At 53.0% G+C, this 25,976-nt stretch overlaps 3 protein-coding genes across 5 annotated transcripts in view; 1 reads left to right on the forward strand and 2 right to left on the reverse strand.

The window, feature by feature from the left end:
* PAXX (PAXX non-homologous end joining factor) overlaps window positions 1-25,976 on the reverse strand; it is a 291,630-nt gene that overhangs the window by 151,059 nt on the left and 114,595 nt on the right. The gene's annotated exons all lie outside the window — the stretch shown is intronic.
* On the reverse strand, window positions 1,013-4,185 carry EDF1 (endothelial differentiation related factor 1). The gene is made up of 5 exons (XM_065737752.1): window positions 4,077-4,185; window positions 3,840-3,891; window positions 2,852-3,012; window positions 2,146-2,239; window positions 1,013-1,590 (listed from the first exon to the last, which is right to left on the reverse strand). Exons 1-5 carry the CDS (start codon window positions 4,152-4,154, stop codon window positions 1,529-1,531), a joined length of 447 nt encoding a protein of 148 aa, XP_065593824.1. The 5' UTR covers window positions 4,155-4,185; the 3' UTR covers window positions 1,013-1,528.
* TRAF2 (TNF receptor associated factor 2) lies at window positions 5,167-23,821 on the forward strand. 3 transcript variants are annotated; one of them, XM_065737740.1, is made up of 11 exons: window positions 5,167-5,361; window positions 7,227-7,447; window positions 8,031-8,109; window positions 8,480-8,578; window positions 15,745-15,906; window positions 18,081-18,155; window positions 18,948-19,022; window positions 19,726-20,085; window positions 20,917-21,094; window positions 22,664-22,812; window positions 23,364-23,821. In XM_065737740.1, the coding sequence occupies exons 2-11, from the start codon at window positions 7,260-7,262 to the stop codon at window positions 23,580-23,582; spliced, it is 1,584 nt and encodes a 527-aa protein (XP_065593812.1). In that variant the 5' UTR covers window positions 5,167-5,361; window positions 7,227-7,259; the 3' UTR covers window positions 23,583-23,821. The 3 variants fall into 3 exon arrangements, with proteins under 3 accessions (XP_065593812.1, XP_065593813.1, XP_065593811.1); XM_065737739.1 differs by lacking the exon at window positions 5,167-5,361 and adding an exon at window positions 6,784-6,839; XM_065737741.1 differs by lacking the exon at window positions 15,745-15,906 and having other exon boundaries at window positions 5,253-5,361.

Consider the following 25,976-nt stretch of genomic DNA (forward strand, 5'->3'; position numbering starts at 1 on the left):
TGGCTGCCCACTGCTCAGGTGGAAGGGGCAAGGCATGCTGCCACGCACCCCTCCAAGGTTTCCCAGTCCCAGGATTATGCCCCAGGGAGCAGCCCTGGCACAGGAGAGCTGGGCAGCCAGCCAGGACTGCAGGGGGCTGGGGAAGGAGGAGGTGGTGGGGCAGGGAGCACTGTGCAGCACAGCTGCTGGCAGCCAACAGCCCCTGCCCAGCTGAGCAGGGCAGCCCACGCTTGTTTCAAGGACTCTTCAGACTTGACAGCATTTCAGCTTTACTGGGAAATGAAAAGCTCTCCCATGGCACAGGGCCACATTATCCACTGCTGCAGACAGGCCCTGGCAGACTCTGAGCCCAGGACCACTCATTTTTCCCCCCACAGCTTTCCAAACAATTTCATACCATGGCCCTTGGCAAGCCTGCCATGTAACCACAACAGCACACAAACCTGTTCACCCTCTGTGGAGGCAAATGGCTCACTAACAAGCCTGCTCTGATACTTGGCTGAAGAGAACACAGCATGCCACTGTTGTGGTTTGCAGCAGAAGCCTGCTTTTCCTCTTGTTTTGCTTCAGACAACTCTCCCTTCAGCTCTGTTCCACTTATGATATGCCACACAGTCACATCAAGCACAGGTATTAAAGCTCCACCACTGCTCCCCACCCTGGCAGTGGGCAACAGGAAGGTTAACGAGGACATAAGGAGGGCTCTGGCTCCACATAAACACCTAATTGTGTTTGCATCAGCCTTGATTTGTACAGTGACAGAGACTCTACTCACCTCCACAAAAGATAAAAACAGAATATTGATTTCATCTCTGGGCTGTAAGCCAAAGCTGCAGTCCTAATAGGCAGGGGAAGAAGCAAAGCAGCAAAGATGCTGTGACAACAGCAGCTGTTACCCTACATGCTTCAGGTAGACCCACAACACTCCCAGAGGAGTGAAGGTGCTAACAGCACCAGCAACATCCAACCACAGACATTTACAACCAGCTGTTAACATGAAGCAACCACCCTATGCAACTGAAGGGTATCAAACTTTATTATAGATCTCTTGTTTTAAAACACACTGGAAGGAACAAACAAAAATGTCCTTGCAATGCAGTGACTGAGTCATCACTTCAAATGCAGACGCAGATCAAACCCCAACTCTCCCAAATCATTTCTAATATATCCCACCCCAAAATTGCTCCAATCAAATTATAACATTTCAAACGACCCCAAGTGTCTTAACATTAGCTGTTTCTAAACACCAAGACACACATGTTTTCTGGCAAATTAGATGCAGTATTTTTTTTTTCCTGTGTGGGAGGTTTAGTTCATCAATCTCTGGAAAGGAGGAAGGAAAAAAATCAGGACAATTGCTTCTTTAAGGTTGCCTTTTTATAGCAGGTACAGATTCTGCAGATTTCCCCCCACAAAGCAAGTCTGAAACCCTCTTGTTCAGCTTGGCAATATCAAGAGAGATTCCGGTGGTTTAGGAGAACCAGCCAGACGACATCAGTCTGAACAAACTGATTTCGAGGCTTTGTTGTCATTTCCCTTTGGGGCCAGTCTCAAGTGGTTTTCCAATATCCTTCCCACGCAGTTTAAGGCCTGGAGTATGACAAAGGAGACAACCATAAGCTGTTGTGCACTCAATCATTCACAGCTTTAAAATTTTTGCTATAAATGAGTGTCCAGAAAAGAAGGCAGGGAAAACCAGATTTAGGAGTAATCACACTTCAGTTCATAGGAGCAGCACAAATTAGAAGAAAGGCTCCAATTTGCTTGTGCATTGACTGTGTTTCTAAAAAATGGTATCTGAACAGGAGCAGGAGAGCCACATCAACACTAGAGGATGCAAGTTACTTTTCTGAGTTCACATCAGACCTTCAGGCATCACAGCATATCATGATTTTAGAGGGGCCACATACAACATTTCCAGGGCACATACCCACACATAAAAATGGAGAGCAAAGAAGAACAAGAGCTCTGCATTCTTGTTTCAGTCAATAGATACAAGCTCTTCTTATCAGCACACAGCTTAATGACACCATGGCCTTAATAACCTATAGTCAGGGACAGGTGCTGACACGGAAGTATAAATCATTTAAAACCATTGCTTAGACACTGAAAACACTGTTTCTGAAGTCTACTTTCTTGACTTACCAATGGCTCTTTCAATCTTGCCCATAACTTGGTTATTGGGGATTGCTCTTCCTGATTCGTAATCAGCAATGACTTGTGGTTTTTCATTGATTTTCTATAAAGAGATGATACGCCTCAAACATTCACTCCATACAAAATAAACACAAAGAACCAAATTTCCAGTACTCACACAGATAAGTAACAATCTCTAATTATGCCACAGGATAATTCGATTAGGATCAGAGGACAAGGAGCCTACTTCTAGGCCTGTAGTGTGGTCAGTCTATCACCTCCCTCCACAATTCAGGTGTCACAGTGACACATCTTGGACAGATTTCTCTTAGCATCCCCAGAGGAAAACCACCAAGTAGTAAAGCTGGTTAATAAAGCAATGAGCTTCCAAACACAGTGTCAGGCACAGAGAGTACAAAAAAAATCCCCATCATCAAAGTTGAGCCAATGGGAAGAAGAGCAGGGGGAAGCCTCCAGCTCATCAGCAATGACACTGCCTGGGCTCTGAACAGATGTTCAAAGGTTGTAGGAATAATCCCCTAAGTCTACACAACTATTGTTTTGGAGATCAGGCATCAGAGATGTTACATTCACTAAACTTCTTGTTCAGAATAACCATATGTAAACAGGAGAAAAGTCTAACTTTAGTTGCCTCAAGGTGCCTGTATTCACCTCCAGTGAGAGCAGAGGCCAGAGGGCACTGGGCAATACTTACCGTGGCCAGGTCCTTCTGTGTCATGCCCTTGCTCTGCCGACCCTGTTGGATTACTTTGCCCACCTCCAGGGGAACTCTGTCATGGTGTAGCTCTTCTGTCTCTCGGTCGAGCTTGGCTGTGTTCTTTGTGATGAAGTGTTGTTTGTTTTGGCCTGCTGCCCCTGTCATTCAAAGCAAGAACAAAAAGATCACAAGAACAAACGGAACAAGGCTCAGAGCTGCACCAGTATCAAAGCAGTTCTTCTGAACACTCAGCTGCCTAGGATCCCCAGGAGCCTTCAAGAATTCATGCCAACATCAGCAATGACTTCAACCACATCCCGCCTGCTGAAGGTCAGGGAGCATGTTATCTCAATCCTGCTCATACATCAGCATTTAACACCGTCATTCGAGGCCCTCCCTTTTCCTTACTGCACATTCAAACATCACTCCATACACGCTTTTTTTTTTTTTTGCTATTACTTGTGGATTAACATGCCAATTTCATTCCATACATGCATGTTTTTGCTACAGCATAGAGGCATTTAATATTTGAATTTGGGCCTTGTTTGCTTAGTTACAAGGCTGCTTTCAGTTTCTGATGCTACTGAGAAGTAAGCTGCGACACTGCACAGCTTTGCTGAAAGTCAGAGGTTCAGAAATACACTATTTGCTCTGTTTCTTCTTAGCGAGAATCTTTCAGTCAGTTTGAACCCTTCTCTAACATTAATCTCTGGAACTCAGTGTCTTCATAGAGCTGCTGGGGCCGTCCTTGCCCAGGGCCCAGCTGTGCTTTACACCACCGCAGCCTCTCGCCCTGTGGGGAAGAGCTTCAGAATTCGCATCAGCCGAGAAATGGGAGGTTTTAAAAAGCTGCCCCACAGGGAGGCGGAGCAGCGACGGAACTTCTTAACCGCGTGTGATCAACCGAAGGGACAGCCCCGGGAGCTCCGGAGCCGCCGAGCGCCCATCTCCGGGATCCAGGACCCGCGGGCCGCTCCATACTCACACTTCTTGGAGGTCTCCACGTCCTCGCCCCGCCGCTGCGCTGCCAGCACCGCCTGCGGGAGCGAACGGCCGCGCTCATTCGGGGCCGGGCGGCAGCCACCCCGCGGGCAGCCGAGGCCTGGCCTGGCCCCGCCCCGGCCCTTGCATCAGCCGAGCCGCGGCAACCCCCCGCGCGTCAGCTGCCGTTCCTTCCGCGCCGCAGCCCCGGCCGAACCGCCCTCGCCGCCGCCCCGCTGACCTGCTTGGACTTGGCCTGGGCCGCGCTGGGGCCCTTCTTGCGCAGCACCGTCACCGTGTCCCAGTCGCTCTCCGCCATGACACCGCCACCACTCGCCCCACCCCCCGCTGCTGTGCCGCGCCCGCCGCCCTGGCAACGCCGCTCGCTGATTAGGCGCAGGACGGGTCCTGCCGCCCACCCCCCGGCCGCCTCGCTTGTCGATAGGTCCGCGCTCATGCCCGTCAAAGAGAAGACGACCTCTCCGGAGCGGGGGGCGGGACTTGGGGGGGCTCCTCGCTGGAGTTTGGCAGATCGAGGAAGTCCTTGGCAGATGTGACGCCCTTCCTCTTCATAGGTACAATGCACTGACAATCAACCTCCTGCCGGCTCTCATTGGCTAGTGTGCACGGCGGGCTGGAGGCGGGGGCGCACATGTCTTTGCGCTCTGATAGGCTGCTCTAAGTGCCAATAGCTCCTTGCCAAGAAGTGATTGGTCGAAGCCACGGGGGCTGTCAGGAACGCTGACCAATAACCGCGCCCAGTTGGACGGAACGCTGTTGTCAGTCGGGTCGCGCATGCGCAAAGGCACACCGCTGGCACGTTGAGGCGCTGCGGCGGGCGCCCACTAGCGGCGGCGTTGGGTTCCGCTCTATCCCGTCCGCTTCTGTGCTCTCCCGGGAGCCCGGCAGCCGTGGTACCGCCGAGCGCCGCGCCCCGGGCAGTGCTCTGGATGAGGGAAAGCTATAGCAGCGCTCTCGGTCCGTCAGCTGAGACGCAGAGAAATCCCTGAGCTCTGAGTCCGAACCACCCGAAGGGCTCCGGGCACGGCCGGGAAAACCCGGACCGCCGCTCCGTCACTTCTGAAGGAAAGGGCGTGGGTCGGGTTGGGGCTGTTACCGTCAGCGCGGGGTTCCCGGCGGGGCTCTGTCCGGAACTCGGACCTAACAGCCCGAGGGAGGGTGAGGTCCGAGAGCACGGCCGACCGTGGGGCAGCGAGCAGGAGCGGGCAGTGCTGGCAGCGCTCCCCGCCCCGGCTCAGCAGCGGCTCGGGTGGTGTCGCTGGACAGTGCTATCTGCGAGCGGCTCCTGCCCTCGGTGCTTCGTCCGTCACGTTTTGCTGAGGAAATGGAGAAGGGGTTTTCTTCACTGAATTACATAAACCCGTGAAGAACTGTAGCAACGTGGGGGTTTGCACCCTTGCTTTCCCAGAAATGTACAGCAGGAAAAGAAGCGTTGCAATAGGCGTGGAGGCGGTGGGGATGCGCGGCAGTGCCTATCCCGGAGCAGCTCTCCAAGTTTGTGCCAGGTGAGGCCCAGGGCCCGTCTCATTGGGGCGGGCTGAGCAGTGAGCTTTCTGCCTAATTCATGCTTCTCTGGGCTTTGCCCTCTCTATGGGGCACCCCCTGGTGCAGCCAACCCCGTCCCCACTCTCACTGAGAGCCGTACTGTGTCCCGATGGCTGCTGTCCCTCTCAGTCTGGTGGCTGCTTCTGTAGCCCTCCTTGCCTTTGTGTAATGTTGTGTCTTCCCACTGCTCAGCTGTGGGACACCCGTGGGTGCATTTGGGTGAAAGAGGTGGCCTTGGCCCTGCAAAGGGGCTCCTGCTCCCCTGGAAGCCTTTATCCTCAGTGCCTGGGTCTCCTCTTTCTTCCCATTATGACCAGCGCCCACCCACTGGTGTCTGTGGGCGGTAGTGGCACCAGCTGTGCATGGAGCCAGGCAGGCTGTGGTTTGGTGACTGGTACCCGGACATCTGTCAGATCCCCAGAACCATCCACATGGCCCTGCAGCTCCTGTCTCACCCAGCACACACCAGAACTGCACACAGGTGCTGGGGGCATGGGTTGGGCATCATCAAGCTGTCCTTCCTGGCTGCAGCCAAGCAGGATTTCCCCACCCTGAGCGAATTCCCCTCAGCATGAGAACTAGAGCTCATGTCCTGTGTGCACCTCGTGGCAGCAGAGCCCTGATGCTCCCAGCTCCTCAGATCGGCCTCAGCTGCCTGCAGGCTGCAGGATGGACACCTGCTGCTTGTGGTCAGTGCACTGTGGGGAGTGGGCTGCAGGGCTGTGCTCGGCTGTGGTGGCTGCTGCTGTGTGATCTTGAGCAGCACAGAGTTCCCCTGCAGAAAGTACCTCGGTGTGACCTCACCACCACGTGGTGGGTGCTTGTGTTTCCCCATCACCTCCTGTCACACGGAAACCCGCCCGGCCTCCGGCTGCCGCTGCGCTCTGTCGGTGAGCAGCAGCCATGGCACTGTGCATGCAGGTAGGGGCTGAGCCTTGCCTGGGGAGCCCAGAGCTGGGGTGAGGGGGCAGGTTGGGGCCGGGCAGTGGGGCGGGTGCAAGATGTCGGCTGACCCAGGAGGGTCCGGCGTGGGGGTTCTGGGGCGGTGCTGGCTGCCGCTGTCCTGGGTCCGGTGCCGCCCGGTCCCTGAGGACAGAGCCGAGGATCTGTGCCGTGGGGTGCAGGTGTGGATGGGGCCAGGGCAGGGTCACAGTGGGGAGGTGGCACTGTGGGGGGCGCATGACTGCACGGATGACCGTAGGGGGTTACGCGCAGCAGGGACGGCGCGTGGCGGTGACCGGGGAAGAGAGGGGAGGGGGTCGGCGTGGGAGGAGCGGCAGGTGTGGCCGTGGCAGGTGTGGCCGTGCCGTCCCGCCTCAGCCGCCACGGGCGGGGCCGTTGCCGGGCGGTGGCGCTGTGGTGGGCGGGGCGTCCTCCACGTGTCCGGCGGGCGGGGACTGCGCGCGCTTCCGGTGCGGGGTGCGGACGGACGGGGCCGGTGAGTGCGGCGCCGCTGCCGGGGCCGCCTGTGGGGGGAGCGGCGGGCAGTCGGGGCGGGCCGCGGGGCTCCGGCAGGGCGGGCCGCGACAGGCTCTGCCCCGTGGGACCGCCCTCCGCCCGGCCTGGCTATCTCCGAGATCGCTTCCGTCCTCGAGTGGCCGGGCCGCGGGGCCGGGCCGGCGCGTTCGGGTCGTGCCCTGGAGCTGCCGGGCGGCGCGGGGCTCCCGGCCCAGGCCGGGGCTGCGCGCGCTGAGCCGGGCTGGTCCGGTCCTGTGCCTCGAGTCGCGTTTGCCGGTGTTGTCCGGGCTCCGGTGTCCTGTGACAGTCAGAGAGGCGTTGCCGTCCTCCAGGTGTAACCAAACAGGGAACGTATTTTTATTTCCAGGCTCTGGGTGTACAGGCGGAATTTTTTGTTCCCATGGCAGCAGCAAATTCTACTCCGCCCGGTTCTCTGGACCTGAACCAGCCTGGCTTCGCAAAGGAGATCCTGGGAACTAAGCTGGAGGTGAAGTACCTCTGCTCGGACTGCAGGAACATCCTGAGGCGGCCGTTCCAGGCGCAATGTGGACATCGCTACTGCTCTTATTGCTTGAAGAAGATCATAAGGTAACTTTTATGTCTTCACCCTTAAAATAAAAGGCTTAGAAGTGAGCGGAAGAGAAGAAGGAGCTGGAGCACCGTGATAGTGCCTCCTCGTGGAAGGAGCGGTGTGTAACCTCTGAGGTTTGGTTTCAGGGATGTGTGATCTCTGACATGCCTTCACTCCTCTGCGCGTTCCCTCAGAGTTTGCTTTTCCAATATTTCCTGCATTACTTCTGCAAGCTCTGCTGGCAGTCCAGGTCGGTCACTGACCACCTTCAGTCTGCAGCATTGCTGCTGGAGGAGCTTGCTCCTGGAAGTGATGGTTTGTGTCTTGTGCCAGAGCACAAGGCACGTGGCTCAGGGAGCCTCACTTGTCTGCTCTCTCACCGTCACCTTTGAATGAAGCTGAGTAGAACAGTGAATCACGAGGTGAATAAAAAGCCCCTAGTGTTGGAAATGGGTATCCAAACTACACCTGAGCAAAGGCTTGTCATCTTGCTTAAAGGATAAGGAAATCCCTTCATTGTATTAAGTTGTTAGAAATCAATTATATCATAAATCGAACACTTTTCATAGTGTGTTTGATTATTGTTTTCCTGTTTGCTAGTTCTGGACCTCAAAAGTGTGCAAGCTGTATTCAGGAAGGAATATATGAAGAAGGAGTTTCTATTTTGGAAACCAGCTCTGTAAGTAAAAATTCATCAAAAAGAAAAAAAGTCCCCTTCCAAGTTAATACTACTTGTAGTTCTCCTTTAGAACACAGGTCTTTGGGGATCCACGTGTTCTTTAGGAATGATCTGGGCAGTGTGAATTACAGTTAACAAGGTGAACTCCCCAGCTTTTAAAATCCAGATCATGGGAATATAGCAGTGACCTACTTAAGTACTATAATAAAGATTTGTTTGTCATTAGCACGCCTCTGAGGATTTGGCAACTGGCTTGGGGAGGAGTCCTTTTTTAATTTGTTCTATGTTTTTGTTAAAGAGTGGTTAATGGCTGGGCCATGTTTGCACCCCCTCTGTGATTTCTGTGGTTCATTTACCTTTCCCATTGTAGGCTTTCCCAGACAATGCAGCTCGTCGGGAGGTGGAAAGTCTGCCCGCTGTCTGTATTAATGAGGGCTGCACATGGAAGGGGACTATTAAGGAATATGAGGTAAATCTCAAAGAAAGGCCTTTGATATCTGTGTGCTTTTTCTTTCCTCTGTGTGCTTGTAGGAGAGGTTTGAGGGGGGGTTGCTTTGTACTAAAGCTGGCAGTGATGGTGGGAGCTTTCACCTCTGCTTCGCTGTAAGCAAGGCCCTCCAGGAGCTACAGAGATGTCCAGGTTTGTGAATCCCACTGACAGCATGGGCTAAACTGGAAGTATTTCAGGTTTGCATATGATCCCAGGCACTGAACACTTCTATTTGGATAGGCTGAACAGCTGGGCTGAGCTCAATGGGATGAGGTTCAATGAGACCAAGTGCCGGGTCCTGCACTTTGGCCACAATAACCCCATGCAATGCTATAGGCTTGGGGCAGAATGGCTTGAAGAATGGAGAGAGGAAAAGGACCTGGGGGTGTTGGTTGATGCTCGGCTCAACATGAGCCGGCAGTGTGCCCAGGTGGCCAAGAAGGCCAACGGCATTCTGGCCTGTATTAGAAATAGTGTAGCCAGCAGGAGCAGGGAGGTGATCATCCCCCTGTACTCAGCTCTGGTACGGCCGCACCTCGAGTACTGTGTTCAGTTTTGGGCCCCTCACTACAAGAAGGACATTGAGGCCCTGGAGCGTGTTCAGAGAAGGGCAACAAAACTGGTGAGGGGCCTGGAGCACAAGTCTTATGAGGAGCGGCTGAGGGAGCTGGGATTGTTTAGTCTGGAGAAGAGGAGGCTCAGAGGAGACCTTATTGCACTCTACCACTTCCTGAAGGGGGGTTGTGGTGAGGAGGGGGTGGGCCTCTTCTCCCTGATAAATAACGACAGGACGAGAGGGAATGGCCACAAGTTGCGCCGGGGAAGATTTAGATTAGACCTGAGGAAGCATTTCTTTTCTGAAAGAGTGGTCAGGCACTGGAATGGCCTGCCTAGGGAGGTGGTTGAGGCACCATCCCTGGCGCTGTTCAAGAAGCGTTTAGATGAGGTGCTAAAGGATTTAATTTAGTAGTTGGGTAGAGATAGTGATAGGAGGATGGTTGGACTAGATGATCTTATAGGTCTTTTCCAACCTTATGAACTTATGAACTTCTGGTTGCTTTCTGCCCTAAGAGATGAGGGAACTGTCAAGGAGCTGTGCCTTACAGTGAGACTGTTGCTGAGTTTGCTATACTGTGTGAACTTGCAGTCTATTTCTGACCTGTGAGTTTGGAGCAAGTTGCCTGGCCATCCAGTCCTGTTTCCAGCCAGCTGCAGGGCCAAACAGCGTCTGCAGAAGGAGGGCAGGTGGCTTGGGTCGTTTGCTGGCTCAGCACACAGCACTGTGCCACCAGGATGTTTTCTGCTCGTCTTTGGAAAGGTTTTCATCTGCCCTTCCCACTCTTTAATCCAGGCCTTGGGACTTTAGCATGTGTACAGCTATTGTGCCTCACATTAGGTGTTCTGGAGACTGCAGTGAGCCTCTTACTTCACTGCGCCTTCCTGCAAGTCAGCTCGGCTGTGCAGAAAGCATTGATAAAATGTGTTGTCTGTTGGGAGCAACATTTACTCACCTGTGAAGTTCTGCTGCTCCTGAAGAATCTTTTGTCATCCCTAATGGAATGGCTGAACCATTACCCAAGGGGCCCAAAATAAGAGGAATAAACTTTCTTTTTTCCCCCAACACTAGCCCTAGATAAAGGCTGTTGCCCAGTTGTTCACTGGGCTGAGATGTGTATCAGGAAGAAGTTTCAGCTCAGTGTGGATTCTCTTGGCAATGCCACTGCAGGATGGTGGGAAGAAACAGTGCGACTGTGGGTCACTGCTGAGCTCCTGCCCACAGCTGTGCTGCTGCTGTGCTTCCCTGTCCTCCTGCCTGGAGCTTTCGGCTTCTTTGCACTGGCACAGTATGAAAGATAAGTGGGTATAGGATGCTAAATGCTCCTCCTGCTTTGAAACTCTTCTTAGATCTCTAGCATGTGGTGTGAATGCATGTGCCTGAATAAATCTGAAGTTAAAAGCTTAATGCTGACACAGCAGAGGCCACCAAGGAGCTGCATTACAGAGTGCAGTGTTCTCCTGAGATTCCCGATCCAAGCTGTTGTGCTGGTGTGTGGTGGCCTTGTCCTATGCTGTAATTACTGCCGGTGACCTGTTTCTTGTGGCACAGAGGTCTCGTGTCTGCTGCAGTGTTCTGAATGCCAGCTGTAGTGAGCAAGCTTATCTCTGTCAGACTAAAGCAAATGAGGTTTGTCAGCAGCTTACCGTGCCTGTGTCAGGATGCTGTGGCTGAGGCGCTCTTCTGAGCTCTTTCTCCTGGATTAAAGAAGTCCTGGAGGATAGCTCCTGCAGGGCTCAGCACAAATTGTCACATGCCAAAGGTCCTCTCAGTGTGGCTGGAAGCAGCTCGGTGTGCCTGAGAAGCCACTTGGGGCAGCAGGTCTCCCTTCCCTTGCATGCATGTTGTGGTGCTTTGGGTTCTTGTGCACAGCTTCCAGAGTGCCTGTAGTGATGAGGTGCTGGGAGGTGATGCGTGGAGCTGAGGGCCCACGTGGGGGAAGGAGAGGTGTGCTGAGTGTTAACCCGGTGCCCTGTGCATGTGTGTGGCTGTCCAGCTGTGCCCCATGGGCAGGCTCGTAGCTCGGTGGTGGTGGTGCAGCTTGGCTTTGCAGTTTGCCCTCTGCTGCAGGTCGTGATGCAGTGTGTGTAGTGTCCTGCAGCAGCGCAGTGCTCCCACGATGGAAAGTCCCTTGCTGTGCTATTTCCAACAGGACATGGAAAGTCCCTCCGAGCTAGTTCATTGTTTGCTCATTTAAGACTTGCGCAGTGTTGGTACTGTGAGTCTGATTTGGCTGCTCTCCACTTACAAATCAAGAGATACTGTCACTTTTGGTTTGCTAACATTATCAGGGTATGAGCAAGAAAAAAGATATTCTGCAGCTGAAAAGTCTTCAAAAAAAAAAAAAAAGGACAAAGTTAATCTCAGTTTTGCTTTCTGTTCAGGGCCCCAGAAATTCAGATCCCACAGGGACATACAGAACTGAAAGAGTGAAATCTGCTCAGACATGACTTGCAATTCTGCTTAAAGTTGTGCAAAGCATATGAAACATGTAAGCACTTAGAACATGTCTGGGTTTATAAATGTTTTTTTTCTGACTGTTGGATGCAGTTGTAAATATTTAGTGGCATTCAGATAGTGTTTCGTGGTGAGGCTGGTGGGGGTTTTCCTTTTAATCTGCACTCTTTTCAGATCTAGGTTTCCTGATAATCGGTCTGAATGTACATGCAGGAACGCAAGCTGTTGGCAGGAGCCTTTAGGTGCAGGCAGAAAATCTGAGCAGGTTCAGAGAAACTAAAACTGTCCCCTGAGAGCAAAATGAAAGATAGAAAGCATGTCCTGTGATGTCCAGGAGCATGGGGGAGCAATGCAGATATCTATGCTGGGTCAGCCCAAGAAGTTCTGTGCAAAGGGGAAGCTTAATTGTGATGGCAGTATTTAAACTGTTTTTTGTTTTTGGTTTTTTTTTTTGTATTATTGGTGAGGGAGTGCTAGCAAAACATGAGTTCAGCTAATGTGGATAAAGTGTGGCTGTCACGTGTGGTAATAACCTGTCCTAATCCAAGTCACAGAGGGCACTCTGGTTCTGTATGATCCTTCCTGCCCTGGGCTCTGCAGCAACTTTGGAAGTGGTGAAGGACCCCCACTGCCATTTGTGTAGGAAAAGCTGCTCCTTCCCAGAAATGTGGGGAGGAGCACTCTGAGTGGTGTTTCACAGCTGGATGGCCACAGCTGTGTCCCTGAGGGTGCACTGGTAGCTCTTGGTGGTAGCTTTCAGCCTCAGGCTGCGGTTTGGAGTAGAGCTGCTGGTCTTGGAAATATTCACCTGGTTCCTGTTGCCTCTGAAATGTGCTGTTAGATATTTTATAGTTGTATCACCAACATAGATGCAGCTGTTTAAGTGTTGTTGCAAGAGCACTTGATGACTATACTGCAACTAGAGTTCCTTACAGGATCAGGAATTTGAAGATTTTGGCTTCAGGTTGCAACATGGTGTTCAGTGCCATTCGCTGCTGGATGATGAGGACCAGATTGCTTCTTCCCAGGAGGACCCATGTGCTGCAGTACCCTGCATTAAATGCACACAGAGGTGACCAGAGGGTCTTCCTGTTGCAGCAGGAAGGAGCTCAGGGGGAGCTGAAGCCCATGACCAATGCCTGCCCATGGGGAGCAGTAGTAGCTGGCAGCTCTGTCTGGGCTGTGTGGTGGGAGGTGAGTGTGGGGAGCACTGAGCACTTGGGAGGGGACTGAAAAGCCCCACCAGCTGCTGTGTGCTCACAGTGCACTGCTGAGAGCTGCTCAGCCTCATTGTGGTGGCATACCTCCTTCCCAAACTTAGCTGGAGCCTTTGAAAATCAAGAGCTGCACCTGGCTGACTTTGAAGCTGGGAGGGAATCATATGTCCCATTAAAGCCTGTGTGAAAACCCTGGGAAGCCTCTGTTTGTACGCAGCTGTTGGCATTTTGGGGCAGCACTTCACTGCCAGCTAGGAATTCCTCAGATTCCAGAGATCAGGCGAGTGCCAGGGCCCCAGTCACACACACCCTTTTTTAAAAGATAAAGAGATGCTATCAGCTCTTTGGACAAAGTGAAGCAATTGGGCTTGCCTTTTCCATTTTGTGAAAGCTGCCCTTCTCATCTCTCCCTGTCCACAAGGTGCCCATGCAGTTCTTGGGCTCGTGCTGTAGCCACCCTTGTGCTGGGCATGGCCTCAGCTGAGGGCACGGCAGCCTGCCTTCCCTGCCAGTCCCCTGCCTCAGCACTGCCTTTGTTGTGTGCTTGGCTGGGGTTTTGGCCTGGGGCTGCTCGTGTTGGTGTGAGAGATCCACTTGTGTGTGCTGCTGGAGATGCTGCTCAGGGTTCTCCAGCAGGTTGGGTGTCCAACCTGTTGAAGTGCTTGGACTGTGCTGAGCAAAGAGAGGTTGTCTTGGGCAGCACATAAGAAAGTTGCTCTGAAAGTAATGCCTCCTTTGGGTTTTCATGGAAACTGCAACAAATACAATGAGCACAGTGATGCTGTTTGATGGAGCTAATTCTCAGCTACAAAATGCTATTTTTCAACATAGTCACTGCCCTTAGCTTTCTGCATTTTTATCAGCAATAAACAAACTTGCACCAGCCAAGAAGACCACTGTCACCACTGCTTCTGAAACGTACCACCCACCCCTTGCTGTTTTCACATCCTCTCATTGTTTTCCATCAGTATTTACAACCATCAGTGAATAGCATTCATTGGTGTTTTTCTGTGTGAGAGAATTAAATTCCACATATGTGCTCCATATACACTCCCATGTCATGCACTGTTCTGTCAGACTGCCCTTCTGCTGCCATCTGTCACACAGCAGCAACGCACCACAAGATATCGGTGTGAAGGTTCTGCCTCTGCTGCCATCCCACCAACATCTGTTTCTTGTGTTGTGGGCCAACATCATGAAACAGGAGGCAGTACTTTCAGAGCAGCCCTTGTAAAGTACATAATATAGGTAACGTGTATTAGTAACAAAACATCTTAATTTTTAATATATTTGTCATTAAAACTTAAAAAGGATAGCAACAAAGCTGGACTGTGGGCTGGATGTGCCTGCTCAGAGGATGGGAGAGCTCTGTGGAGCAGCGGAGTCCTGGAGGCTGCTTGGCAGGGTCGGTGGTGTTCGTATGTGTGAGCAGAGCAGGGTTTCCTGCTGTCGGTGCCTGGCAGTGTTTGGCTGTCAGGACTACACAGCAGTGGTGAGTTCAGATGTGCTGGAACCTGGATGGTGCCTGGCATTGCTAGCAGGACAGTGTGCCTGGTGGCAGCGTGTTCTGATGTCGTGACCTTGGTTGATGTGGGTGGCACCTCTCAGAGCTTTGCCCAGTGGCTGCCTGGTAACTGGGGGCTGAACCTGTGGCATTATCACTGTTCCCAGTTCCTCTGAACTTCCCTTCTTATGTTGAATTTCCTTGGCAAGCGGGTTTAGCTGTTTGTGAGGACAGAGCTGCTTGGCTGAGCTCCATCTAAGCAGGGAGCTCAGGCTGCTTCAGCTGAGACCTGAGTCTTCCTGGCAAAATCCATCCTCTGGGCTGGTGGGGATTGCAAGACAAGAATTTAGGGGAAGCATCCTTGGATGCCCCACAGCACTTGTGTTGCTCAAAGCAGTAGGAAAGGCAGAGTCTACCCCAGGAAGTGGTAGAAGCACTGCTGCTGCTTTCAGTGTTTCTCATGGCACTGTCCTTCCCCAGACCCCACTACCACCTTTATGAGCTGCTTCACTGCCAAAAACACTGCCTTGAATTCTTTCTATCTCTGGATACCAAATCAAACGTCCATCTCATCAATCCTAAAAGCTGATTAATAGAACCATAGAATGCTGAAAGCAAAAGTTCTTCAGCAGAGGTCTAGGGCATGCCTGACAGAGCTGTGTGTGGCAGCTGATCTGCACATCAGCTGTGGGTTCAGCACTTTTTGAGGCTGAATTAGCCATGCTGCATTGTCTGGGCTGGTAGTGCCACAGCTCTTGCCATGCTCTGTGTACTGGTGCCCTTCCAGCTGTTTCTCCTCTGCTTTTTCCTTCCTCTTATCTGCTCCCTCCCCACTGCCAAGCCCTTCAGCTCTGTGCATGCCTGTGCTTGTTGTTTCCATGCTCAAAGCACTTTCCCAGAGCAACCTGTGCCCATGGGATGCTCTGCAGAGCAGTGCAGGATGCAGCCCAGCCTGCGCTGTGTGCAGTAGCAGCCAGCCGGTGCAGATGACAGGAGCCTTGCAGAGAGCACTGCTTTGTTCCCAGCGTTGTGTCATGCTGATGGATTTCCCAGCGCAGTTGAGAAACCTCCATAGAACAGATGTGCATTTATCCCAGGTTCAGAGCAGGGCAGCTGGGGGCAAGCACACATCCTGTTCCACCACCACAGTGTGGGAATGGTGACTTTCAGCAACAGTTCAAGTCAACTTCAGAAGAGCTTTTGATACCTGGAGCAGCAGTCGGATTAAACTGCAGTGTTCCCTTTTGTCTCATTTTCAAAGGCCCAGCAGAGCAGCTCTTGCTGGCATTCCTTAGTAGACGATCATTCCAGCTCCAGAGATCAGCTGCTGTTGCTAAGCCCAGCTTCTCTGCCTGTGTGTGTCTGCTTTTCTGTCCAGCTGTACTGAACTGTGCTGCTCTCCCTGTCACAGAGCTGCCATGAGGGGAACTGCCCGTTCCTGCTGATTCAGTGCCAGGCATGTAGAGGTGTGATCCCTCTGAATGAGAAGGAGCGCCACTCTGAGCGGGAGTGCCCTGAGAGAACCCTCAGCTGCAAATACTGCAAATCACTTTTCTACTTCCCTGATATTAAGGTACGAGAGTTTCATCCTGCGCACTGCAGGCATGCTGCTACGGGACCTGGAGGTGAGGGGAGGAGTGCTGGGTGCCTCTGCTGCAGCCCGTCCTGCTGTGCCCATGAGCACGGGGCTGTTGTGGCCCACAGTGTCAGCTGGAGGCCCAGTTTCCCACCACTCAGTTCCTGCAGAATTGCCAGTCGTCGTGGGGTGCAGCCGATGTGCTGTGCAACAGTGCTGCTCAGAACACTTTGTTTTCAGGGAGGGCCATCAGCCTGTGAGATCAGCCAATGGCTTTGGTGTTGCTGAGTGGGAAGGAGGAGGTGTTGCTGTGGAAGCTGAGCTCTGCCCACATTTGTTTTTCTCCCGTGGCCGTGGGATGCTGAGGGCTGCAGCAGCTGAGCCACTGCTGGGCGAGCAGGCGGTTCAGAGGTAGCAGAGGAAGGTCTGACTTGGGCTGTTCTCTTCCAGCTCTGCTCTCATTCCTTCATTGCTGTCTCCTCTTTCCTACCCCCTCTAACTTGAAACAAATTCACAGCGGGAGAGCGACCTGCTCTTACCTGGCACAGCAGCAGTGATGGCTTTTCCCAAGCTGCTTGTAGCTGGTGCCAGGCAGTCAGAGCTGCCTATCTGTGCAGCTGTGGGTTTGGGAGAGCTGTGTCAGGAGGACAGTTGCCTCATTCCTGCGTGGTGGATTGCTGCAGATCAGGCTTGTGTGCCTGCCCCAGCTGCTGGGCAGGGTGGGTTTCAGCTGACAGCATTCCTGTGTGATGCAGCACCCACACAGAGTGGGCAGGGGGAGAAGTAGGGGTTCTGGAGGAGCCTCACACTGTTGATACAAAAAAATGTCCTGTAAACCAGGAGGTTTGGGTCTGTGCTGGTCAGAGCTCACGTTGCTGAGGGGCACTTGGAGCCATGCAGGACTGTTTTGTAGCACTCCTGCTATGAGCTCAGCACCCATCTCAGGGCTGTGTGTGTGGGGAGATGCCAGCACAGACAGGAGTGCTGAGAGGTGGGAGGCTGCTGCCGACGCGGTGGTGAATTCACACATGGCAGCTTGTGCAGGAAAAGTGCAAAATCCTCTTCTAAGTGACTGTATCTGCAGTGACTCCTGCTTCAGTTGGAGCTGAACAAAAGCTCTGTTGCTGTGCCAGTGCTCTGTGGGTCGTGGAGAAGGTGTTGTCTGGTGCTGTAGAACCAGAGAGCAGGAGCGGCTGGAGGAGAGGGGTCAGTGCCTCTGCAGGCCGCCTCCACCTTCCTCTGCCCACCCAGTGCGGCAGCTGTGCCACGGGGACCAGGAGACATCTGCTTAGGCCCTGCAGGCACTGTGAGCCTTTGGCTCTGCCTGCTCATCGTGAGTATGAAAAGGAGAGAGTTCCCAGCACGCCAAACCTGAGCCACTCGTGGGTTTTGCTTTCCATTTTCTGATGTGGTAAGAGAACAGCTTTGTGCATGTCCCCCCTCCCTGAGGTGGTGACTTGTTTTAATACAGAATGTGGGCATGTTTTCAAGGCATCTGGTTTCAGATAGCTGCTTTATAAATATTTCATTCTTCATTTTCTGTTACTGCCAGAAGGGTGCAGTTAAACATGCTTCTCTTCTAGTCTCAGTTTTGCTCTGCCTGTTAATGGAATTTGCAGTGGTGCATCAAAGCTCACGTAACCTCGGACATAAAAGCAAGAGGTGATTTCTGGATCCCTCATCACAAAAGCCAAATATCACTTGTTTCAGCAGGTTTGTGCATGAGGAGATGGGTTTGAGCTGTGTGGAAGCAGCACAGAGAACAGCAGTGCTGCAGCAGTCCCTTCTGAGCGGTGTGTGCCACAGGCAGAGTGCTGCAATCCTTGTCACAATGTGGGATACATGGGATGGTTTTAAATGGTTTCCCTTTCTGGCTGAAAAATGGTTTTCTGTTGAACTGATCCCAAAAAATTACACCTGTGACCTTGCTGAGATGCTGCCCAAACGTGCCTTTTCCTGGCAAAGCCATGCCTGGAGCTTCCTGTTGGTTACTCATCAAAGCAGTAATTTGATTATTAATTTTTTTCTTTCAAAATGTTATAGCAACTCTTCATATCGAGGCTGAGGCTGGGAAGGCTGCATATGCCCCCAAAGAGCTGGCAGCCTGGAGGTCACAGAAATGAGGCAGCACAAAGAGTTCTGAGCACACCAAAGTCTCCATTCTTTTACAGGCTCACGATGAAGTCTGCCCAAAATTTCCATTGACTTGTGATGGCTGTGGGAAGAAGAAGATCCCCAGAGAGAAGGTTCGTGGCTGCTGGGGGCAGCAGAGCTGGGGTGGAGCTGAGACCATCTGGGAGCAGAGTGGGGAAGCGATGAGGCAGCAGGCCAGTGTGCACATATGACTTCTCCATGAGGCTGAATGTAGTGGTAGGAAGCCAGAGACAAGGATGTTTCCTCGTCAAAAAGATGAGTAAAGAGCTCTTCAGAACAGAGTGTAAGAGAGCTTTGGGTATGGGCGTGCTGGAGCCCCGCAGGGAGTGGGCTCACACTGCTGGGCTTCCACTGCGTGCTGTGTCCGTTGAAGTGTTCACTCCCTCTTGGATCTCTCCCCAAATTTGTGAGCTGCAGGCACTGTTCCCAGCCCCACAGCGTGGGGCTGAGTAACGTGGGGCACAGTGCGCTGGCTGCACCTAGAAGCTTTTCAAAAGTGGTTTAAAAACCATTCTGACATCTGTTGCAGCAGATGTGGGTGTTAAATGTGCTGTTCACAATGGGCCACTGATACCTGACGGCAGGAGGAATGGCAAGCACAAGATGGCAGCGTGCCAGCACTTCTTAGCATTGATCATACACTTTGTGGGAATCCAAGCGAGTCACCTCGGAGGATGGTGGGCTGTTGGCACTTCTCTGCAGAGACTCAGCCTTGGCCTCCATGCTTCAGGGCAGCTGCCAGCTGTGAGGAGGCTGCCAGCAGTTACCAATGATATGAGGTTGTTCTTCAATTAGTCTTCAAGTTCCCAGACCCCAGTGAGCTGGAGAGGGAGTTACCTGGGTGACATAAGACCCATTTAACAGTATCTTCTTTTCTTTTCTAGTTCCAGGACCACGTGAAGAATTGTGGCAAATGTAAAGTGCCTTGCAGATTTGAGGTTGTTGGCTGTGCTGAGATGGTAAGGGTTATCTGCTCTTGTCCATCACAGGGGCTTGTTTTCAGTTCCAGTGTTAGCTATGCCCTGCAGATAGCTGTAGTCTGACCTGCTGCAGGAGCTCATGCTCAGCTATTTGAGCAGAGTTGTGTTTTAGACCCTTTGCAAATGACACTTGACATTATCTACTGTCCAGATTTTGGGTACCTGAGATTGAGCAATGCAGAAGGACATTTTGAGACGTGCACTGAGTGCTCTCAGGGTCTGGGTGATTACAGTGCTGACTTCTGTCAGCACAGACCTGGGCATCCCGTGGCTTGTTCCACTGCTAAAGCTTGGGCCAGGCAGTATTTCTCCCTGTGATGTGGTTTCTCAGCTCTTACTGATGATGTTAGTGTAAATGCCTTCTCGGGGGGATTATGTGAAGCTTTGTCCATCGGTGATGTCAAGTCAGTCTGACAGAGCCCTTCTGAAAAGGACTGGAGGAGGGCAGAGTACAACAGTGTGTGCAGCTGAGGGAACATTAAGCATCTGTCAATGTATATGATTGCAACTTTTCTGTAATGAAACAAAAACACCAACAAAATCCACGTTTTTTAAACTGTTTTTCTTCGATTTTTTCCTCCTTATAATTTGAAGCTAACATTGTGGCCTCAAGAGGAGGACGTTTTTCTGTGGATGGTGACAGCTTGAGCTTGCTGAATGGGATATATTTCTCTTCATGTAGGTGGAAAATGAAAAGCTACCAGAACACGAAAGCAAGTGTCTGGCAGAGCATCTATACATGCTGCTGAGTTTTGTGCTTAGCCTCAAGAGTGGATCCAGAGACCTGAAGCACCTTCCTGCCCTTCCCTCATCACAGAGCAGCTCCCCACTGCTGGCAGCAAACTCCCTGTGCCCAGAGTCAGAGCTCTTCAAGTCCCTGGAGCTCTTGGGAAGGTGTGATGCCTTGGAGAAAAAAACTGTGACCTTTGAGAACATTGTCTGCGTGCTCAACAGAGAGGTAGAAAGGGTGTCTCTGACAGCTGAAGCATACAGTCGGCAGCATCGACTAGACCAGGAACAAATCGAGACCCTCAGTAACAAGGTGTGTATTGCCTGGCGTGGGCTTCCCCACGCTCTGGGCAGAGCCTTTTGTCAGCTTCGTTTCCATATTGTTAGCAGGACTCCACCTGTATCCACTCCTGTATCTCCATAAATCCGAACGCTGCACTGGGATACCATATGTGACTGTGCCCAACCTTGAAAGCTTCCCTGGAAAAGACAAGAATTAAATTGATTTAAAGCATTTAATTAAGTGATGCACACAGTGAGGTGTTCTTAGGTGTAAAGTCCTGCAGATGGAGGGGGAGGAGCTGGCATTCCACTGAATCTCTTCGAGTTCCTGACCACGTTGTAGGATGTGTGATGGTGGGGGCACAGCCTGGAGGAAGGAGCTCTCCCAGCTCTGTATTCCAGCACGGAGCCCTCGCATCCTGGGGCCTGGAAATTCTGCAGTTTGTAGTTTCCATGCTTTATCAGCACGGGATCTGCCAATGCAGATATAACCCTGACACATCACAGAAGTGAACTTGGTTGGCTGTGTATGGGTCTCTGTTTCCCAGTCTACTTTTGTCACAAAGGTTACTTTCTTTTTCCCCCCACCCCAACCTCGCCCCTTGTTCTGCAACACAATGCAAGTGCTCATGAAGAGTTTTTCCATTCATGGCAGGGAAGTTTCCAGCTCAGATGCTATTGTATTAGTGTGTGTTCTGCAGAACAGTGGGGTTCCAAAGGAGGTTGCAGTGGATTACACTGCTGCGTTTCTGCCCCCAGCCCTTTGCAGCCTGTGAGGAATGCCTGTTGCTGCAGGGCAGACCCGTGGAGTGTTGTGGGGCTGCACTGCAGTGCATGTTTGACCAGGCTGCACTGTCTGCAGGTTCTGCAGCTGGAAAGGAGCATTGGGCTCAAAGACCTGGCCATGGCTGAGATGGAGGAGAAGATCCGCAACATGGAAGCTTCCACCTACGATGGTGTTTTCATCTGGAAGATAACAGAATTTGCCAGGAAGCGCCAGGAGGCAATCACGGGCCGCTCTCCTGCCATCTTCTCTCCAGGTTATAGCCCCAGAAGAGAAAAAGCCATTTTGTGCCTCATCTGGGTGTGGGGTTTGTAACCATGACCTTAGCAAGTAGAATGCATGGCTACTCTACTTTGCTTCTGGCTTTCCTTCTTTCTCAGGGGAATCTGAACCATCTTCTGGTTTGTTTTGTTTTCATATAAAGCTGAATGGAAGTGCTCTGCTGAAGGAGGTGCTTTCTGCTTTGTAGAAAACATTCTAATTTCTCACGGGGGCAAATGCAGCTCAGGAATAGCCATTTATGATACTTTCTGAAACTGGCCAGAGCTGTGTGTGAGCTGGGGGGCGTAGATTCTGCGCTGCTTCCTGGTGCAGTGACTAACCAGATCGTTGCTGGGCCAGGAGATAAAAGCAGTAGCACTTCTAAAACTATTTTTAACTGTTTCCTTGGTGAAGGCTGCCTGGAGTCCTTTTGCTTATGAAAACCTGAAGGCAAAAAGGATTCCCCCTTCTTGAGGGGAACTTAAACTGCTATTGAAACTGTGCATGCAATTAGCATTTCATTCTAAAAGTCAGTGACAGCTGTGGAAAACCCCTGGTCTCTGTCCTGTTGTAGAAAGGCAGCACTTCCTTCCTTCTCAGAGAAACTAAATCAGGTTCAGATCAGTTTTGACTCAGAGATAGGACTTTAAACCCCTGCACCCTATTTCCTGCCCAGTGCTCAGGAGCTTCTTGACCTCAGCACCTCCTGAGCCTGCAGTTTGGGGTTAGAGCCCTGAGTGAGGTGGCAGCTCCTGGCCCCAGCAGCTCCATGTGCCCTAAAGGCACACATACTGCAGTGCCCTCACTGGGGGCCCAGACTTCTGTCTGAGGTCGTGAGCAAGTCAGCTCCTGGAGGGGCATGAGCAGGCAGCTGGGGGGAAGGGAAGGTTGCATCTGCTTAGCACAGCAGGATGTCTACGGAAAGGTCAGGGCTGTTTTTTCCTTTCCGTCTTGCAAGAATAGGGCTGCACGCCTTTCCTCCCTCCCTGCAGTAGTTGACAGTGCTGCTTAGATGAGAAGGTACCATTCCCTGTGCTGCCTCAGCTGAGGAACTAGGCTGACAAGCAAATGTGTTCAGTTTAGAAAAAGCTCCTTATGGAGGTGGTTTTCCCTCTTACCAAGCAAAATGGGCAGATGGGTATCATTCAGATTGGGAAGGAGACAGCTGGGAGCAGAGAGGTGTGGGCTGTGAAGGGAAAACAGGTACAATTGTTGGGTTTGCATTAAAACATAGAAGCAAAGAAATAGCAGATAAAATCCATTGTAAAGCATGTAGAAGGGAGTGCAGTTACCGCTCAGTTGCTTTGCCAGGAGGCAGCTGCTAGGCTGCTGTGTGTTGGGCACAGCCCTGTGGGGCTGCACCCCTCCCTGCAGCTCTGGGGTGCTGTGAAACAAGGGGCGTTCTGTGTTGGTGTGCCCCTACCCCCCCACTGGGCCCTGTAAAACCCCAGTCTGGTTTCTTCTGGGGTCCCAACTGTAGAGTCTTCAGGGGAAGCTTGGTGCCAGGCTTCACAGTTGCTGTGAAGTTGCAAGGTGTGTAGTGCCCAACACTGTTTGTTAACAGCTTTCTACACAAGCAAGTATGGCTACAAGATGTGTCTGCGCGTTTACCTGAATGGGGATGGCTCCGGGCGCGGGACACACCTGTCCCTGTTCTTTGTGGTGATGAAAGGACCCAACGACGCACTCCTGCGCTGGCCCTTCAACCAGAAGGTGGGTTTGGGTTGGAGCCCTCAGCACAGCCTGCAGCTGGCAGCTGCTCCGGGGAATCTGTTGTGCTGCAAGCATCCCATCCTGTGGGCAGAGTGGGGAACAGCGTGGGCTGCAGGACAGCGTGCTGGAGGGTGAGCAGAGCCCTGCTGCTGACATGGGGCTGAGCTCTGTGTGCTGCGCTGCCTGCAGCTGGTGCTTGCACAGCATCACCCGCTCAGGTTTCGGCTTTTGGGCTTTGCCAAAACACCTGACACTGAGCCAGGGTGTGCCCATGTGGAGCGTGCCGCCTCTACCCTGGGATGGGAGCTCCGTGTGGGAGGCAGGAGCTCTGTGCCTGCTGCTGTAGGATTGCTCAGAATGGCCCTGCTCTGCCACTCGGGTTTCCAGCGACGAGGGCTGACATTCTGTGCTGCAGGTGCCTCTCTGACATGTAGACGTGCAGTGTTACGTTTGTATGAGTGTGTTTCACAGCCCTGGTGAGCAGATCACTGAGATGGGTTTCTCTGTCCTTTTCCTTTAGCTGCTCTTGTGTGTTCTCACGCTTCCCACAGGTAACCCTGATGCTCTTGGATCAGAACAACCGGGAGCACATCATCGATGCGTTCCGACCCGACGTGACCTCCTCCTCCTTCCAGCGCCCAGTCACGGAAATGAACATTGCCAGTGGCTGCCCACTGTTCTGCCCTGTCTCCATGATGGAAGCTAAGAACTCCTACGTCCGTGATGATGCCATCTTCATTAAAGCCATCGTTGACCTCTCGGGCCTCTAATCCTCACAGCACAGAGCAGGGAGCACGGAGACAGCCCCTGGAGCACTGCCCTGCAGGCAGGCCTCAGAGCAAGAAGGGGCAGAAGGGGGTGGGGAAGAAGCCTGGACCTGGCCCTTCCCAAAAAGGGACATTCTCTGTGCTGAATGGAAACAAGGTGTCTGATGGGACCCCTCTTCCCTGGTGTCAGAGAGACATTTCCAGAAGAGACGCTGGGGTGGATGTTGGCAGGCTGTGTGGTACAGGGACTTGAATGTCTGAACATCCATGCTCCCAGGAGCCGCAAGCACAGCTAGCCCAGCAGCTTCAGCACGAGGCCTGTAGGGAAGCAGGGCTTCAGCCCCAGCACTGCGGGCGGGTGTGTGCTCAGCCCTCTGCGTTCCCTGAGGAGGTGTTCCTGGGAGCAGGGCTGGCACAAGGAGCATCAAGGTGCCATGTGGTGCCCCAGAGCTGGGAGGCTGCGGTGCTTGGCTGTTGGCAGGGGCTGGGATGCTGCGGGACTTCTGCCACTGCTGGCTGCAGTGAGGTGGCAGGGGGAGTCCTGTGTCCCTGTGGCTGCGTTTTTGGTCAGGCGTGCTCAGGGCAGGTTGGGCTGGCAGTGCTGTCTGTCTGAGACATACAGGGCGGCAGCAGGGCTTCCTGTGGTGGAAGATAGAAATGCCTGTCTCCTGATGCCTGGGGTTGTGTGCGGTAGGGGGCTGTGTAGCTGGAGTCGCAGGCTCTGGCAGTGGTGGGAGGACTGTGGTAGTGCTGGCAGCAGGCCTGAGGCACGCATTCATGCTCCTGTGGTGTCATAGGTTGGCTGCAGCACTGGGCACCCCAGCATGCCCCAGCCCTACCGTGTCCTGCTCTCCAGCGTCACCTGGTAGGTCCCCCACTGTCCCAGAGCTCCCCAGGCCTAGCCCTCATCTTCCAGAAGAGCCTTCGGTGCTGGGGCTGGAGCAGTCCCTGAGGGAAGCTTGCTGTCGCCCTTTCTGTTTCTGGACTGCTTGCACTGCTCCCTTCTGGGCAGCGGGTGCCCTGCACCTGTACCCCAGAGAAGGTCTCTGTTTCGTGGAGAAGGGCCTGCTGTCACGTCCCTCCATCGGGGCCAGCGTGTCCCTCTGGAGTTGTTCTGTGGTGGCCACGTGTAACTCCGGACTGACTGCTGGCTGCGCTGGCTCCTTGCAGCTTGCTTCCTTTCCTCTTCGTGCTTTTCCTCTTCCTTCTTGCTGCCCCAGGAGCTGTGGGAGTAGTGAGCTGGGAGAGCTGAGCCTTCATCTCTGCCCGGATCTTCTCCAGCTGTGGCACTGCTCCTTTGCCCTGGAGGACAGGAGAGAGGCTGCTGCTGCTGGCTGGAGAGTGGTGACCCCCACACACTCCCTTGGTGCTCAGGGCTGCGATTGCTGACCTGTGAGGGAAGTGCATCTCCCAGTTCTGGGCAGCAGACACTGCTGTCAGCCCTGAGGTGCTGTGCACACTCCGTGGAGGAGGCCCTGGGCTCCACAGCCCCCTGCCTGGAACATAAGGGGAGCAGCTGGGATTTGGAAGTGAAAAATGACCCCAGGCTGCTCCACAGCTGTTGCAGGAATGTAAGAAATCCTGGTGAGGGGCCAGGGCTGTGCCCACAGCATCCCCTCTCCCTTGGAGCAGTGCTGAGTGCTGCGTGGGCCCTGTGACCCATCCCTTGCTGCAGTCCTGCTTTGTGCAAAGGCAAAAGCTGCAGCTCGGACTGGGGCTGTGCATTCTTTCCAGGCTGGGCAGTGCAGAGGATGGCTGCAGAGCGGGACTGGGATGCTCCTTGCTGCTTGCACCTTGCCTTGCTGCTCTGTGCACACCCTCTCTCCCAGCCTGTCCCCAGAGCTCTGTTGGGCACAGCGGTACCACTTCACCTCAGTCAGTGCCTTAGGAGGGCCCCTGTCCTGCATCTGCCCCAAGTTTGGGGTCAGCTCTGCTAGTTCAGAATTGGTAATGGTGTACTGCAGGGATGAGCGAGGATTACATGTATTATGGCAAAGCTATGTGTGTGTGCTGAGCACCCTCTGCCAGGAGGGCTGCAGGTCTGGCTCTGTACTGCTGCTGCTGCCTGAGCTTGGGCTCAGCTGGGTGGGTCAGGGCAGCTGTGGGTGGCACTGGGCCGATGGTGGGGATGCAGCACAGCAGCCCAGTGCTGCTCCTCGTGCTGCTGCTGCTGCTTCCCTGCACTCACACCATGCCTGAGGAGGCCTGGTGCTAACCAGCCTGGTCCTCTTTCTTCTCTGTTTCTTTTAGCATCTCCTGTGGTTGCAGGGTTAATGGCAATGTGTGTTCCTTGTGGCTGTGCACTGCAGAGTGAGGTGTGGTGCTCCCCTGGAAGATGGACATTTGGCACAAAGCACAGCTGGAGTGGGGGTTTGTTTGTTTGTTTGTTGTTTTCCC

This window comes from Cyrtonyx montezumae, unplaced genomic scaffold, assembly GCF_038088225.1.
Source record: "Cyrtonyx montezumae isolate F1298 unplaced genomic scaffold, pur_monq_1.0 scaffold_20, whole genome shotgun sequence".
Taxonomy (NCBI): domain Eukaryota; kingdom Metazoa; phylum Chordata; class Aves; order Galliformes; family Odontophoridae; genus Cyrtonyx; species Cyrtonyx montezumae.

Bases quoted from the DNA above. Each gene is read 5' to 3' on its own strand.
- TRAF2 (XM_065737740.1), top strand. From the start codon at position 7,260: ATGGCAGCAGCAAATTCTACTCCGCCCGGTTCTCTGGACCTGAACCAG. The intron at 7,448-8,030 runs GTAACTTTTATG...CCTGTTTGCTAG, and splicing joins TGCTTGAAGAAGATCATAAG to TTCTGGACCTCAAAAGTGTG. The intron at 15,907-18,080 runs GTACGAGAGTTT...ATTCTTTTACAG, and splicing joins TCTACTTCCCTGATATTAAG to GCTCACGATGAAGTCTGCCC.
- EDF1 (XM_065737752.1), bottom strand. From the start codon at position 4,154: ATGGCGGAGAGCGACTGGGACACGGTGACGGTGCTGCGCAAGAAGGGC. The intron at 3,892-4,076 runs GTCAGCGGGGCG...TCGCTCCCGCAG, and splicing joins CCCAGGCCAAGTCCAAGCAG to GCGGTGCTGGCAGCGCAGCG. The intron at 2,240-2,851 runs GTAAGTATTGCC...ATCTCTTTATAG, and splicing joins CACAGAAGGACCTGGCCACG to AAAATCAATGAAAAACCACA.